The sequence below is a fragment of the Ostrea edulis genome, chromosome 7, assembly GCF_947568905.1.
Source record: "Ostrea edulis chromosome 7, xbOstEdul1.1, whole genome shotgun sequence".
In the NCBI taxonomy this organism is placed as follows: Eukaryota; Metazoa; Mollusca; class Bivalvia; order Ostreida; family Ostreidae; genus Ostrea; species Ostrea edulis.
Window position 1 is genome coordinate 15730786 of NC_079170.1, and position 17797 is coordinate 15748582.

The following is a 17797-nucleotide window of genomic DNA, read 5'->3' on the forward strand; positions in this document are numbered from 1 at the left end:
TTGAGTTAAGCCTATCAATTATAGATCAGAATCAAGACGTGCGACTGTTTTAGAATATTGAATACCCTCCCAAAAAATAAATAACCAAACAAAAACCAACTACCTCCTCGTCCCCCAAGTTCGCACCTGGACAAAACGCTTAAAAATACGCTGAGTATCTAAAGAGAGACAACTCGGATCTGTTTTCTTTTCAAACCGAAAGTAAGCGACCTGCAAATGGACAAACACCACCAAATGTTTTCCCATAGACTTCCATACAAATTCCAATCACTGTCAATTATTTATTAAGCCAATTTTCAAAAAATCAGTCACCATTCAGCAAAGTTCATCATCTCCCCTTCAAAATTCCACCAAAAAATATATGGCTTGCCGTTGCGTTTTTCCTTCAAATTTTGGCCTGTTTACAACTAGTGTAGATCCGCACTGAATGAAATTGTCCATCCAAATATCACCTCTCCACTCAGATCTTCCCTTATAACTTCTGTATCTTTCTACATATTCTGTTATGTCACCTGTCATTTTTATCACTTATATTTCACTATTAAATTCCATCACAAAGATTTTCTGTTAATGACCAATCAGATCTCCTGTCAACTTTTCTTCTCCGCACAACTTTGGGTGTCCACAATGGCGGCGCCCTGTAGCTAGGCAATTCTGGTGTTTTTCCAAATGATGGCTACCGCTCTGGGCGGAAATGTCAACAAAGAACTCGTGTTTAGCTGTCCTATCTGTTTGGAGCCAGTCAGGACACCCAGATGTTTACCGTGTCTACATACGTTTTGCGAGTCCTGCATCCAGACTTATATTTCTAGCACGGCCATTCGTAAAGAAGAAGAGTATCAGAGTATTGAGTGCCCGGTATGTCGCAAAGAAAGCCGCCCACCAGAAAAGTGTATGTCGTCTGATGAATGGGTCACGAGTTTACCCATCAACTACCTGGTGAATTCTGTTTCAGTGAAGTCAAGTGAATCAGAAAAACTTTGCGTTATATGCAAGAAGCAAAATAAGAAAAACGCAGCGATTCACTGGTGTAAGAATTGTATGGAGGAAATTTGTGACGACTGTAAGACATACCACAGTTATTTATCGATCCTGCAGAATCACAAAATAGTCAATCTTTCTGAGGCGAACGATTGTCTGGAAAATTTTGATGTGGATGAACCGTGCAGCATACACAAAAATAAAACCATTGAAGTGTACTGCGGGGATCACGATAAATTATGCTGCAGCGTCTGCTTCGCAACCCAGCACAGGAGATGTGAACGCGTCGAAGCAATAGAGGATGTTTGTAGCAGATTCGATCGGACTGATATGCAGCCCAGATTAGAAAAGTTTTCTAAATCCCTGGAGATGCTTGAGAATTTGCAAGAAAACAACAGGGAGCAAGTCGACAAACTGAAGGCTCGGAAAGAAGTGATATGTAGAGATGTTGCAGATAAAATAGAGAAAGCAAAGAGAGCTCTGGATGAAGGTTTTTCTCAGTGGCAAAAACAGTTTGAACAAAAACATGGCGATTGTCTTCAAACTATTGAAATTGCATGCGACGAGATGAGATGGTTTTGCACCACGCTGAAAGAAGCAAGGTTTACATTTTCACTTCTGCAGGAGAAGGGATCACTTAATCAATTGTTTCTGATGACACATAGACTGGAATCACAGATTGCGGAACACTTTCACAGACTGAAATTGAAGATGGAAGTAGAAACATTTTCTGACTACCAACACTCCATGGGAAGTGAATTCACTGACTTTGTCTCAAATAACAGAAAGGTCCCAGATGTTAAATGCATTCAGTCAAAAACATCGTGTGGAACTGTGGCACAGCTGAGCAGCGTCGTGTCACCGCATACTAGTAGTTCACCTTCACCCAAACCGTGGCTGGCGAACATGGATCTAATGAAGTTTATTCCCCAAAAGGTATCTGAATATGACATATACAGCAATCATGGTCTGTATAGATACAATGACACTATTCTGTTGTCAGTGGATCAAACTATCCAAATATATGACGTCAGAGGCAATACTTGGATACATCTATACACAGAGAAATGTAATCATAAACCTCATGCAATAGCTCAAACCAATGTCCAGCACGATGTGTATGTTGCCTTTGGTAATTATATTGCTGTTTACAACATCAACGAAGGAAATCAAATGTCTCTCTTGAGAAAAATCCCGATGAGTCCTGGGGTTACGATCCAAAGCTTCACGTTAATGGACGATACTATAATCTGTGCATATAATAGTGGAATTACGATACTAAATCCGGATTTTTCCGTGAAGGAAAAACGAAATATCAAGATAGATGGAGGTATTGCTTACGTGGCTGCGTCGAACAAAACGAAGAAAATCGCGTTTGTGAAGAAGACAGATAATGGGGAACAAATAGTCACCTCTCAAAACCTGAGTGGAGACGTGCACTTTGAATACAAAATGAAACGCCAAGATTTACGCGGAATTGCATTTGATTCGCAGGATAATGTTTATGTATGTGACTATCATGAAAAGAATGAACTTGTCCAAATAAGTCCCGATTGTAAAAAATCGAGAACTATTAGTTCAGAAATATCTAAACCTTACAGCATATCATTCCATCCTGAGGGCCACCGGTTCCTGGTTTTATCAAGCATTGAGGGGAAATGTCGAATATATGAAATTCCACAGTCTCAGAACTAATACGTCATGTGTAGATTTTTAATTTGTTTTATAAATAATAAATATTGTTTCAACTCTCTCTCTCTCTCTCTCTCTCTCTCTCTCTCTCTCTCTCTCTCTCTCTCTCTCGTCACATTTTCAAGTTCCACAAAACTAATTCTTGATAATATTGTATATATTTGACAACTATAAAAACTTTACAAAAAAGTCTTTTATAATAGGCATCCTTGAGAAAAACAAGGTTATACAAAAATATTCTCATCCTTTGATTAAAGTATTATATTTATACAGCAAGATGTACAGAGAAAAAATTGATTGTGCGTTTTGCAATATCATTTTTAAAGTTCTTCTATGAAACACAAACAAATATTTCTTAGAAAAATGATGATACTGAAAAATGTGATACCCTTTGAAGCAGTTGTAACCAAATCTTTTCATAGCTCTCGCTCGCTTTCTCTCTCTCTCTCTCTCTCTCTCTCTCTCTCTCTCTCTCTCTCTCTCTCTCTCTCTCAGAAATAAATAAACACTTCTGTAATTCTATATCATGTTATAAAGGTATACTATGAAATTTGTACAAAATGTTTGTTGAATAATAATAATAATTTTTTGTGTCAATTGTTATAATTTGATAACTAATCATACCCGTACGTATAACATTAAAGATAATCATGTTAATAATTTAAAAATCTTGACAATCTCTCTATGTATCGTGTCAGACTGATTTCGTTTATAATTTCAACAGATTTTACTGATTTGACTACCTGTATTACTTAGGCTATCGAATTTGTACTGCTTTGGAATTTAAGTGATGTTTACAGGCCTGGTTAGCTTTTTTTCCTTTATATACGTGCCCCTCCCCCCACCCCTTACTTGTTTCATGAAAAGTTGCCTGAGTTAACTTGGAAAACGTGATCTCGTTGCATGGACAGACTAAAGTAAGTAAATTTTATTTGAAGTCGGAACTATATATAATTTTAAAAGAAGTAAACACAAGTGCTGTAGAGGTTTTTAACCGACTATCACATATATTGTGTATCAAAGACACATAGCATGCATGTACACATACACGGACCATGGATATCACAGATTGACATAAAACATTTCATGCAGAAATATACAGATACGAAAGCATAAGATTTAGAGGAAGAAATAAAACAAAACACTATAATAAAAAAGGGATGTACATAAAAAGCAGCGGTAAGATTCAGACCAATCTAATTAGAATCAGATCCTAAGATACGCCAACAATACTTACGCAGAGTATACGGCGCGGATCTAAGAAGTCTGATTTTAATTAGATGGGATCCAAACAAACTCGCAACATAATTTTTGTTGTTGCAAACAATGCAAAAAGCACAACCTATTTTAAATAGTAAGCTGTATAAATAGTATTAATAATTTAATGAATATAATTTAAATATGATTAAAAATCATTAACGGTAGTAAATAAATATAGATATTTAGAATTCACTTTGCAGACAGAATTCACTACGAATATAAACTAGAAAAAAGAAAGAAAGATTTACTAAGCCATGCAAAAACACCACATGAAATGCTGCATATGAACATTTACCATTCAAAGTTAATTCAAAATGGGGTCTCAGTATCTGGGGTTCAAGGCTATAAAATGGAATATGTATGTAAACAATTCTTTAAATGTCTTCTTTGCAATAGAAATACGGGTACAATTTATAGAAATCAATATGCAAGCACCCACGTTTAAATTTCTAGTTGTCCACACCCTGACGTCTGGGTCTAGGCTGAGTCACGAGAGGGGATCAGGGTGTTACATTGGATCTACATGTATTTGAAATTTCTGTACAAATCGTCTTCTCCAAAACCGTCAGAGTAAGAGAGAGAGAGAGAGAGAGAGAGAGAGAGAGAGAGAGAGAGAGAGAGAGAACGGAAAAGGAGTTTCAAATGTAGGACTTTACAGCCTACATTTTGACTTAAAAAACCCAATACCTAATTCTCACGCTCTTTCATTTCGGAGCTAACATAAAAATGCATTTGGAACCATGCACTATTTCCTTTCATATTTGTCAATTTTGTAATGTGTCACAGCACGTGACAGTCCGTTTTAATCTTCAGGAAGTAGATACTAATATTTAAAGAATATGGATAAGTAATTAATACCAGGGTGAAATGTAAAAAAGATATATGCACATATGATACACCTTTTTTAAAACGACGAAAAAAGCAGATTGAATTTTATTTATATAATTTATTATTCAGGAACAAATAATACAAAACTTCAATATCTGACTACCGAGCCCCTATGTCAATAATGTACAAGACCCGCTACGTTGAAAACCACACAGAGCTTACTAAAAAAAGCGAGAGAGCGGTGGATAACAACAGGGTTTAGAAAATTTGTTCTAGATATAGTCTAGTCATTCTAGCCATACATGAGCAAAACCTCAAACTAATTGCAACAGAAATGACATATTTATTATGCATGCAAGAAAACACATGCAAACAACATATTAAAAATTGTTTTTTGTATTTCATTGGGAAAATTGCAATTTTGGGGTAAAATCATGTGTTTTTTCATGAAAATCGCTAAAAACTGGAAATGGAAGAAAAGGTCCATTTCATGTGATATACAGTAAAAATCAGTTTCATAATTCAAATTTCAACCTTGAAATGTTCGATTAAAACTTTTGACAGCAGAATAGATTCTTTCCTTGACTGTAATTTTGGGGTAAAATCTTGCTTTTTTGATATAATTGTTAAAGTTTGAGATTTTAAGAAGAAAACCCACATTTTTTTCATACATTTGAGGCTACGAATAAAAAACTGAGGTTAGGATTTATTTTAAAAACTGTTCGACAAGTAAAACATACATATTATTGGCAATATATATGGAAAAATACCATTTTAGGAAGGAAACCTTCCTTTTTCTGAAAAAAAGAAACAGTGAAAACTGGAAATGATAGGAAATTACTGCTTTATAAAAGATATGACATTGATCTTATAAATTTAAGAATAAAACGTCCAAATCACAACTAAAAGATTTTTCTTTACCAAAATTTATTTTACCTTTCCGAAATTTGGACTTAAACCTTCAATGTCAAACAAAAATCGTTAAAAACTGGATTTTGGAAGAACATACCTTTTCCTGTCCATTAGACATATGAGTTACCACACGAAGATTTATACATTAAAATAAACTGTTAACACAAAACAGGTGCCCCTTCAAAAATGGTCTGTTAAAGATTACCTACACAATTAAAAGGGGGATGCTCCCCCCCCCCCCGTCGCGCCTCTGCATCATAACAGTAAATAAACTTCCCATGGGGATCCGGTTAGAAGAGGTTCTCAGTACCCCTAGCTTGTCGTAAGAAGCGACTAAATGGGGCGGTCCTTCGGATGAGACCGCAAAAACCAAACATTTTTCTCATATTGCATCTTCTGTGGCGTGCAGCTTCAGTATTTCCATGATCCAATTTCACATCGATATCGATCAATTTGGAAAATAAAACGTTAATAACATCATGTAACATATTATTTTTTAATGCATTTAAAATCGATCATGTCTTGATAAATGAATTTATAAACATAATTTGAAATATCTTAAAGTTAGGAAATCAGAGTCATGAGAATGTCCTGTAAATTTTAAGTTATTAATAATAGATTAGAATGAAGACGTGCGACTGTTTTAGAATACTGAATACCCCTCCAAAAATAACCACTCAAAAACCAACTACTCCCCTCCTCCCCAAGGGCGCACCTGGACAAAACGCTTAAAAATACTATGAGTATCTAAAGAGAGACAACTCGGATCTGTTTTCTTTACAAACCGAAAGTAAGCGACCTGCAAATGATGGCTACCGCTCTGGGCGGAAATGTCGACAAAGACCTTGTGTTTAGCTGTCCTATCTGTTTGGAGTCAGTCAGGACACCCAGATGTTTACCGTGTCTACATACGTTTTGCGAGTCCTGCATCCAGACTTATATTTCTAGTACGGCCATTCGTAAAGAAGATGAGTATCAGAGTATTGAGTGCCCGGTATGTCGCAAAGAAAGCCGCCCGCCAGCAAAGTGTATGTCGTCTGATGAATGGGCCACGAGTTTACCCATCAACTACCTGGTGAATTCTGTTTCAGTGAATTCAAGTGAATCAGAAAAACTTTGCGTTACATGCAAGAGACAAGGCAAGGATGTAGCTGCTATTCACTGGTGTAAGAATTGTATGGAGGAAATTTGCGACGACTGTAAGACATTACACAGTTATGTATCGATCCTGCAAAATCACAAAGTTGTCAAACTTTCTGAGGCGAACGATTGTCTGGAAAATTTTGATGTGGATGAACCGTGCAGCATACACAAAAATAAAACCATTGAGGTGTACTGTGGGGATCATGATAAATTATGCTGCAGCGTTTGCTTAGCAACCCAGCACAGGAGATGTGAACGCGTTGAAGCAATAGAGGATGTTTCTAGCAGATTCGATCGGACTGATATGCAGCCGAGATTAGAAAAGTTTTCTAAATCCCTGGAGATGCTTGAAAATTTGCAAGAAAATAACAGAGAGCATGTCGACAAATTGAAGACTCGGAAAGAAGTGATATGTAGAGTTGTTGGAGATAAAATTGAGAAAGCAAAGAGAGCTCTGGATGAAGGGTTTGCTCAGTGGCAAAAAGGGTTTGAACAAAAACATGGCGATTGTCTTCAAACCCTCGATATTGAATGCGATGAGATGAGGAGGTTTTCCACCACTCTGAAAGAAGCAAGGTTTACATTTTCCCTTCTGAAGGAGAAGGGGTCATTGAAACAGTTGTTTCTGATGACACATAGATTAGAATCACAGATTGCGGAACACTTTCAAAGACTGAAATTGAAGATGGAAGTAGAAACATTTTCTGACTACCAACACTTCATGGGAAGTGAATTCACTGACTTTGTATCAAATAACGGAAAGATCCCCGATGTTGAATGCATTGAGTTAAAAACATCGTGTGGAACCGTGGCACAGCTGAGCAACGTTGTGTCACCGGATAAGTCACCTTCACCGAAACCTTGGCTGGCGAACATGGATTTAATGAAAGTTATTCCGTTAAAGGTATCCGAACATGTTATACAGGGCTGCGAGGAATCTCTGTATCATTCTATGCATATATTCAAAGGTATACTGCATGATAGCGGATGTCTGTATCATGGTCTTTATAGATACGATGACACTGTACTGTTGTCAGTGCGTCGAACTATCCAAATATATGACGTCAGAGGCAATACTTGGGTACATCTATACACAGAAGAATGTGATGATAAACCTCATGCAATAGCTCAAACCAATGTCCTGCCCGAGGTTTATGCTGCCTTTGGTAATTATATTGCTGTTTACAACATCAACGAAGGAAATCAAATGTCTCTGTTGAGAAAAATCCCGATGAGTCCTGGGGTCACGATCCAAAGCTTCACGTTAATGGACGATACTATAATCTGTGCATATAATAGTGGAATTACGATACTAAATCCGGATTTCTCCGTGAAGGAAAAACGAAACATCAAGATGGATGGAAGTACTGCTTACGTGGCTGCGTCGAGCAAAACGAAGAAAATCGCGTTTGTGAAGAAGACTTTAAAAGGGGAACAAATAGTCACCTCTCAAAGTCTGAGTGGATACAAGCACTTTGGATACAAAATGAAACGCCTATATTTAAGCGGAATTGCATTTGATTCGCAGGATAATGTTTATGTGTGCAACTTTAAAGAAAAGAATGAACTTGTCCAAATAAGTTCCGATGGTAAAAAATCGAGAACTATTAGTTCAGAAATATCTAATCCCTACAGTATATCATTCCATCCTGAGGGCCACCGGTTCCTGGTTTTATCAAAGAATGAGGGGAAATGTCGAATATATGAAATTCCACAGTCTCAGAACTAATACGCCGTGTGTAGATTTTTGATTTGTTTTATGAATAATTAATATCGTTTCAATTTCTCTCTCTCTCTCTCTCTCTCTCTCTCTCTCTCTCTCTCTCTCTCTCTCTCTCTCTCTCGCCACATTTTCAAGTTCCACAAAATTACAATGTAATTCTTGATGATATTGTATATCAATATTTGACAATTATACTTTACAAAAAAACCTTTTATAATAAGCATCCTTGAGAAAAACAAGGGTATAGAAAAATATTCTCATCCTTTGTTTAAAGTATTATATTTATAAAGCAAGTATGTACAGAGAAAAATTTGAGTGTGTATTTTGCAATATCATTTTTAAAGTTCTTCTAACAAACACAAATCTCTCTCTCTCTCTCTCTCTCTCTCTCTCTCTCTCTCTCTCTCTCTGAAATAAATAAACACTTCTGTAATTCTATATCATATTATATATAGGTATACTATGAAATATGTACAAAATGTTTGTTGAATAATTATAATTTTAAAAAATTGTTTGTCAATTCTTATAATTTGATAATTAATCATACCTTTAATGCTAAAGATAATCATGTTAATAATTTAAAAAAATATTGCCTATCTCTCTATGTATCGTGTCAGACTGATTTCGTTAATAATCTCAACAGATTTTTCTGATTTGACTACCTGTCTTACTCAGACTATCGACATTGTACTGTTTTGGAATTTAAGTGATGTTTACAGGTCTGGTTAGCTTTTTTTCCTTTATATATATATGTGCCCCCCTTACTTGTTTCATGAAAAGTTGCTCAAGTTATCGCAGTAAACGTGATCTCTTTGCATGGACAGAGTAAAGTAAATAAATTTTATTTGAAGTTGGAACTATATACAATTAACAGGTAAAAGTTAACACAAGATCTGTAGAGGTTTTTAACCGACTATAACATATACCAACGACACGTAGCATGCATGTACACATATACAGACCATATCACAGGTTGACATAAAACATTTCATGCGAAAATATACAGATACGAAGGCATAAGATTTAGAGGAAGAAATAAAACACTATAATCAAAAGGGGATATACATAAAAAGCAGCGGTAAGATTCAGAGCAATCTAAATTAAAATCAGATCTGAAGATTACAATTCTTACGCAGAGTATACGGCGCGGATCTAAGATGCTAATTAGATTAAATTCAAATAAACTTGCAACATAATATTCGTTGTTGCAAATAATGCAATTTAAAGTACTAACTATCTTAAACAGGAAGCTGTGTAAATAGTATTAATGATTTGATGAATATAATTTAAATATGATTAAAAATCAATAATGGTATTAAATGAATTCAAATATTTAAAATTCACTCAGAATTCACTAAAAATATAAACTAGAAAAAAGAAAGATTTACTAAGCCATGCAAAAAAAAAACACCAAATGAAAAGTTGTATGGATAAAAAGAGCAGAAGCAACATATAAAGCTACGTACACTGGACCTAAGATCTGCATGATTTACACTTACATGTGGGGCCAGACCAAGTGGAAATAAAACTTTTAAATTGATTTAAGGTAGTAAGATGCCTAGCTTCATTTGGCAAAGAGTTCCACACATTAGGAGCACTGTACCTAAAGGATTGCAACCCATGCCTGGTTGTCCTGACACTGGGCACAATGGCAGTGTTTGTGTATCTAAAACTGTAAGAGTGATCTTTAAATGCAATGATGTCACGAAGAAAAAGACGGCTGGATTTGTTTACAATTTAAACAAAAAAGTTTTTACAGCCCGAGTACGCATGTACTTCTAAGTATTAAAACCGTCGGAATCGGAGAGGAAATAATGGTTCCCACATCCTGTATTCATTTAGAAAGTTTATTGTCCTGCACACATTTGATGGTCCCCTTGTCTCTGGCTGATTAAGTTCTCTTCATTTTTCATACTGTCAGACACCATGAACACCAGGGTCAAGGATGGGTTTCAGTAGCTGGGATTCAATGCTATAAAATGGAACATGTATATAGACAATTCTTTAAATATCTTCTTTACAATAGCAACACGGGTACAATTTATAGAAATCAATATGCGAACACCCTTGTGTAAATTTCTATTTGTTGAGACCCTGAACTCTTGGTTTAGGCTGAGTCACGAGAGGGGATCAAAGTGTTACATTGGATTTACATGTATTCAAAATTTCTCTAGAAATCGTCTTCTCCAAAACCATCAGAATGTATATATATATATATATATATATATATATATATATATACACACACACACACACACACACATATATATATATATATATATATATATATATATATATATATATATATATATACATTCATACATACATACATACATACAAAAAACATACATATATATATATATATATATATATATATATATATATATATATATATAGAGAGAGAGAGAGAGAGAGAGAGAGAACGGAAAACGAGTTTCGAATATAGGACTGTACAACCTACATTTTGACTTAAAAAAACCCAATAACCTAATTCTCACGCTCTTTCATTTCGGAGCTAACATAAAAATGCATTTGGTACCATGCATTATTTCCTTTCATATTTGTCAAATTTATAATGTGTCATAGCACGTGACAGCTCCGTTTTAATCTTCATGAAGTAGATACTAGTATTTAAAGAATATGGATAGTTAATTAATACTAGGGTGAATTGTAAAAAAATAAATGCACACATGATACACCTTTTTTAAAACGACGAAAAACAAAAGCGGATTGAATTTTATTTATATTATTTATTTTAATAACTTTAATATCTGACAACCGAGCCCCTGTGTCTATAATGTACTAGACTCGCTGCTATACCCTGGCACCTATCGGTTTCCGTAGAAAACCACACAGAGCTTACTACAAAAGGCGAGAGAGTTGGGAATAACAACAGGGCTTAGAGAATTTGTTGTAGTCAATCCAGCCATATATGAGCAAAACCTCAAACTAATTGCAACAGAAATGAAATTTTGATCATTTATGCAAGAAAACACATGCATACAACATATATTAAAAATCGGCATTTGTATTTCAATGGGAAAATTGGAATTTTGGGGTAAAATGACGTCGGGTTTTTGTTTGTGAAAATAGCTAAAAAATGGAAATGGAAGAAAAGGTCCATTTCATGTAACATACAGTAAAAATCAGTTTCATATTTCAAATTTCAACCTAGAAATGTTCGATTAAAACTTTTGACAGCAGAATAGATTCTTTCCGTGACTGTAATTTTTGGGAAAAATCTTGCTTTTTTGAATATAATTGTTAAAGTTTGAGATTCTAAGAAGAAAACTCACATTTTTTTCATTCATTTGAGGTTACCAATACAAAATTGAGGTTAGGATTTTCTTTAAAAACTGTTCGACAAGTAAGAAAAATATATTATTGACAATATATATGGAAAAATGCCGTTTTAGGTAGGTAACTTTCCTTTTTCTGAAAAAAAAAAGAAATAGTGAAAAACTGGAAATGATAGGAAATGACTGCTTTAGAGAAGATATGACATTGATCTTATAAATTTAAGAATAAAACGTCCAAATGCACAACCAAAACATTTTTCTTTACCAAAATTTATTTTCCCTTTCCGAATTTTGGACTGAAACCTTCAATGTCAAACAAAAATCATTAAAAACTGGATTTTGGAAGAAAATACCTTTTCCTGTCCATTAGGCATATGAGTTACCACACGAAGATTTATACATTAAAATAAACTGTTAACACAAAACAAGTGCCCCTTCAAAAATGGTCTGTTAAAGATTACCTACATTTTTGCAGTTACTCCCCTTACACCAGAAGTTGGAGGCGTGCTTACCATTGCGTTCCTAAGCTTCATGGATAGTAAAACTTACACTACCAAATTATCTATTAAGGTGAGTTTTAACAGTTTGTACTACATCTATGACGAAACAAGGTACAGTATCTTTGATTTTATAAATAAATTTTAAAATACGTGCAGTTCGTCAAATTGTAGAGTTTGTGAAAGAAGGGGAGGAGGGGGGGGGGGGAGGTATGGTCGTTATAACGATCTAGTTCGTCAATACAACCTCGCATTGGGTCAAATGCTGTCTGACGTGTTTCATACCGATTGTTAAACCGTTCTTGGCACACTGATTTTGACTGCGGATAACTCCGTTTACCTGATCAGGATATGGGGCTCACGGCGGGTGTGACCGGTCAACAGGGGATGCTTACTCCTCCTAGGCACCTGATCCCACCTCTGGTGTGTCCAGGGCTCCGTGTTTGCCCAACTATCTATTTTATATTGCTTGTAGGAGTTATGAGGTTGATCACTGTTCGTTATCTTCACCTTGTATTTGACGTTTAGTTATATATCCAAATTATTGTGCAATTAAAGGGACTGACTCACGCTTTTTCCCAAATTTTGTTTTTCACTTTTAATGACCAGGGTCTATTGCCTAATGTGTTCAAATGATAAACCGTTAGAACATTATTCAAATATTAATGACAAATCCAACTGGCTATGTGAATACAGAATTATTATGACAATCATGAGAAAAATTCGAGGACTAAACGATTTTTAAAATTCTAGCTGTGTAAATAAACAAAATGTCACTAATTTTAACTTCCTTCTTGGATTAACCAATATACTTAAAACATCAAGTAATCTTTTTTATAAATATTTAGTTGAAAAAAAGTTTTGCAAACCCAATGTTCAGGCATTACTGTCTGAAGAATTCAGAATATTCGGTGATTCAAATTGGATAAACATTTATAAATGTAAAATTAAAGATTTGAAAGATAAACAGATAGCTGAATTCAGTTATAAGTTATTGAATAACATTATGTAATAATGCATTAGCAAATGGAAAAAAGATGTAAAGAATGAATGTACACATTGTAAGCAAGTTGAGACTACAAAACATTTGATTTACGAGTGTGATAATGTTTTAAATATATGGAACACTGTTAGCAGTTATCTATCCTTCAAAGTTCAATGGAAACACATTGTTGTTGGATTTTTTCTAGAACAAAATGATAAAATCAACTCCTTAAATTTACTTATTACTTATATAGCCTATAGAATATACAAACATAAAATGTTATGTAGATTAGATTCTTTAAGTGAAACGACTTTTAATATGTATAATCATGTTAAAAAAATCATTATGTTTCTATACATCAGTATTGAAGTATATAAATGCAAAAGAGCATAAATGTTTTGAACATCTTTGTAAATTAATGTAAGTTGACTGCTGTGAGGAGACCAGTATCCTTAAATATTTATCATTATAACTATACGGTCAACTTAGGACTACATTGTTTATATATTATTCATTGAGTAATTTCTATGTTATTCTACTGTTGATATATCTACATCAACGTTGTATATAATATGTTTATGACTTCGAAAAATATTTGTTATTATGCATATTGTGATATTATGTATTTTCATATAAATTATATATATGCCTTATATAAAATAATATTCATAATTAAATACATTAAATCCAATGGGCCCCTGGCACCATTGGTGAGAATTAAGAGGGAGTATCCGAGGATATTTTATCCCAAATAGTATGTATACTTTTTAATGAATGATGAAATTATAAAAAAAAATGTGTTCAAATGATTTCACATAAAAATTAAGGTTCTACATTATCACAGAAGCTCGTTTTAGAGAGTTCATTATTTGTTTTGTAAACAAAGATTGCGGTATGTTATTGTTTACAAAATTTTCAGAGGAAAAGGATATCGATCTAAGTTTATTATATCTTTCACATTTCAAGCATTCTTCGGGTAAAATGTGTCATCTAAAAGTTAAAATTTGTGATTATGCAAAATTAAGATGCTTTATATTTCAAAATTGATATTTCACTGGTTTGTTTGTTTACATAAAAAGACTTGAGTCTTTGTTTACATAACACAGATTTAAGGCTAAAATATTGCTTTTATTCTTGCATTCAGTAGGTCAAAATGTTGGCTGACAACATTAAATGAGTTATATTTTTAATGTTTCACATCAAAAATAAAAATAATGTTTTGTTCAAAAATCGTGAACAAGTCCCTTTAATACCGAGAATTTCAGAAGTAATCTGTTTTAAAAACAAAGGACACCTATAATTAAAAGCTAAATGAATCAGGCACGTAAACATAACTTACACCAATCATATAATTAAAAGTATTGCAGGGGTGGATCTTAAAATTTGCAAAGGAGGGGGGGGGGTGTAATTTATACTATCCGCCTAGAAGCGTGTATGTGTAGTAGTACAAATCTATTCTAATTATTTGTTATGTATTTATTCATTTTTCGTTTGATTATATTTTTGAAAAGTTTAGTAAATTTCGGATTGAGTAGGATTTCTACTGCACATCGGATTGAGTTGATATTTTTGTAACGCTAAATTTCATTCGTCATTAAGTATTACCCTAGACTAATGATTCACCTCTAACTATATAAGTTACCGTTCAAACTGAGTAAATCAAAGCAGTTTACATTTTACTTCAAAGATCTAGCTGTCCAGCTTTCATCATGTGCATCTTGTGGTCAATGCCTTATCCTTATCCTTGTACATTTCTACAAAAATAAACAACATAAAACCTAATAAAGACTTTCCTTGCTGCTCGGTTAGATATGTAAAACCAATAACATTGCATCCCAAATTCCCATATTTATTACAGATGAACAATTAAAAGGGGGATCGCCCCTGTCGCGCCTCTGCATTATAACAGTAAATAAACTTCCCATGGGGATCCGGGTTAGAATATGTTCTCAGTAGCCTTTGCTTGTCGTAAGAAGCGACTAAATGGGGCGGTCCTTCGGATGAGACCGCAAAAACCGAAGCCCCGTGTCACATCACGTGTGGCACGATAAAGACCCCTCCCTGCTCAAATCCGTCCCCATATGAGTGAAATATGCTCGAGAGGGACGTTAAACAATATAAAATCAATTAATCTTATATCAGAATTTTCATTTTCAAAAAGACTCCAAAAACCACAAATCTATTGATTGTATATTGTTTAACGCCTTTCTCGAGAATCTTTCATTCATATGTAGACGTCACCATTGCCGGTGAAAGGCTGCAAAATTTAGGCCTATGCTCGGCGCTTACGGCCTTTGAGCAGGGAGGGATCTTTATCGTGGCACACCTACTGTGACACGGGGCCCCGGTTTTTATGGTCTCATTCAGTCGCCTCTTACGACAAGCAAGTGGTACTGAATCTAAATTGATTTGAGATGTGAATGTATGGGTGAATTGTTATTATTTTTTTGTTGCCACCAGAGGCATACTGTTTTGCAAACACATGCTTTCAAAAATATGTCATATACAGAAATGAAGTACATTTGTATTATGTGTATCAGAAACCTTTTCTATGTCTTGTATTACATGTATTCTTGTTTATTGTACTTGTTGTTAAAACATGTCATTTTAGTTTCAGTAATTGCAATGGTCTTTGCTGATGTTTTTTATTATTTGTTATTTCCAAATCGGTAACATTTTCTGTGAGGGTCACAAAAACATTTTAAACAATATCATTATTAAAACATAAAGAAAATGTGAAACTGCATTGCCTTGTCAATGTGTGGACTCTTTTTTTTTTTTTTTTTAGCTATCAGCATCCCATAAAAATGTGTAATTACTAGTGTATATGATTGACTATTAATCAGGGATATTGACAAATCATGGTACAAATAGATACTTGCATATATTTTAAGTTTCTTATTAATATAACATCAGAATATATCAACGTTTTTAGTTTTGTCAGCCAAATTAGTTGCAGAACAACAAGAAGTAGCGATAGTGGCATTTTATATTTACCAAAAGTTCGAACTGAATATTATAAACGGTCTTTTAAGGTATCCTCCACACTTTTATGGAATCAGTTGCCCGAGTCTGTCAGAAGCTGTGGTTCTATTACATCTTTTAAATCAGCATATTTGCAGCATTATTTCTCAAATAAGTGATATATAGATATGATGTATATGTTTATTCCCCCCCCCCAGTGATATCGTTGTATATTTTATGTATATATTTTATATTATGTTATGTATTTTTCTATTCTCTCATTTATCTGTCTGTGAATATGTTTAATACAGGACCTCAATGTAAACTAGTCATTTGTACTAATTGTGCTATCCTGTCTAAATAAAAGAATTTATTATTATTATTTATTATATTCACACAGCTAATTGTTTTACCCCCCTCCCCTTTGCATTCAGGTTGTCTCCTTTATCAAAAGTGACTTACAATATAATTGAGCAATGTAATTTTAGTTCTACATCATAGAACACTACACCCTTTAATTTGATTGCCGTTTATTATTGGAAATATTCAGTAAAATGTGTTTTAGATCAATCACACGGTCGTTAAAAAGCGGGATTTTTCGACTGCTGTCCGGAAGTAGTAAATCGAAAGTGAAAGTAAACGAGACTTTCCGACCCCGTTCTCTCACTAGAGGGCGCGTTACGCAAGCTTCACTTACAGTGCAAGTAGCGCACGGAACTCTGGGTAGATAATGTTTCCGACCCTATGAATCCAATCGTACCTACTCGGCCATTTCTGCAAGCGTTATTTGTCGCGGAAATGGCCGAGTAGCTACGATTGCCTATGAACCCTCTGTGACATCGGGTAATGGTATTGGTGTTTCCGGTTTGCTGCCAATTCTATGTAATCAAACTGGGGTTCAAGTATTGAACAATATATATTCAATAAATCAATCAATCTGACAGTAGTATTGGAATATGATTGTTATTTATTCTTATTAATTGTTATAATTATTTACTAGTTAAAATGTACATGTTGCATCCCCTCCCGATGACCATTAATTGGTGAATAAACATATTTCATATTTTGAAAGTAGCATCACATATTTTTCATATAGCATCTTCTGTGACGTGCAGCTTCAGTATTTCCATAGTCCAATTTCACATCGATATCGATCAATTTGGAAAATAAAACATTAATAACATAATGTAAGGATGCATTTAAAATCGATCATGTCTTGATAAAAGAATTTATAAACATGATTTGAAATATCTTAAAGTTAGAAAATCCGAGTCACGAGAATGTCCTGTAAGTTAATTTACTAATAATAGATCAGAATAAAGACATGCGATTGTTTTAGAATATTGAATACCCCTCCAAAAAACAAGTAACCACACAAAAACCAATTACCTCCTCCTCCCCCAAGTGCGCCCAGGTCTGGACAAAACGCTTCAAAATACGCTGAGTACCGGGTATCTAAAGAGAGACAACTCGGACCTTTTTTCTTTTCAAACAGAAAGTAAGCGACCTGCAA

The 17797-nt window shown here is 34.3% G+C and overlaps 2 protein-coding genes across 2 annotated transcripts; both read left to right on the top strand.

Annotated features, from left to right (window-relative positions):
- Positions 1–220: 220 nt before the first annotated feature.
- Positions 221–2728, top strand: LOC130047846 (RING finger protein 207-like). Its single transcript, XM_056143468.1, has one exon. It carries the CDS (start codon positions 670–672, stop codon positions 2674–2676), a length of 2007 nt encoding a protein of 668 aa, XP_055999443.1. The 5' UTR covers positions 221–669; the 3' UTR covers positions 2677–2728.
- A 3694-nt stretch (positions 2729–6422) lies between these two features.
- LOC130047843 (uncharacterized) lies at positions 6423–9047 on the top strand. Its single transcript, XM_056143464.1, has one exon. It carries the CDS (start codon positions 6479–6481, stop codon positions 8543–8545), a length of 2067 nt encoding a protein of 688 aa, XP_055999439.1. The 5' UTR covers positions 6423–6478; the 3' UTR covers positions 8546–9047.
- Positions 9048–17797: the final 8750 nt, after the last annotated feature.

What these genes read in the sequence shown, in the direction of transcription:
- LOC130047843 (XM_056143464.1), top strand. Translation starts at nt 6,479, where the DNA reads ATGATGGCTACCGCTCTGGGCGGAAATGTCGACAAAGACCTTGTGTTT.
- LOC130047846 (XM_056143468.1), top strand. Translation starts at nt 670, where the DNA reads ATGATGGCTACCGCTCTGGGCGGAAATGTCAACAAAGAACTCGTGTTT.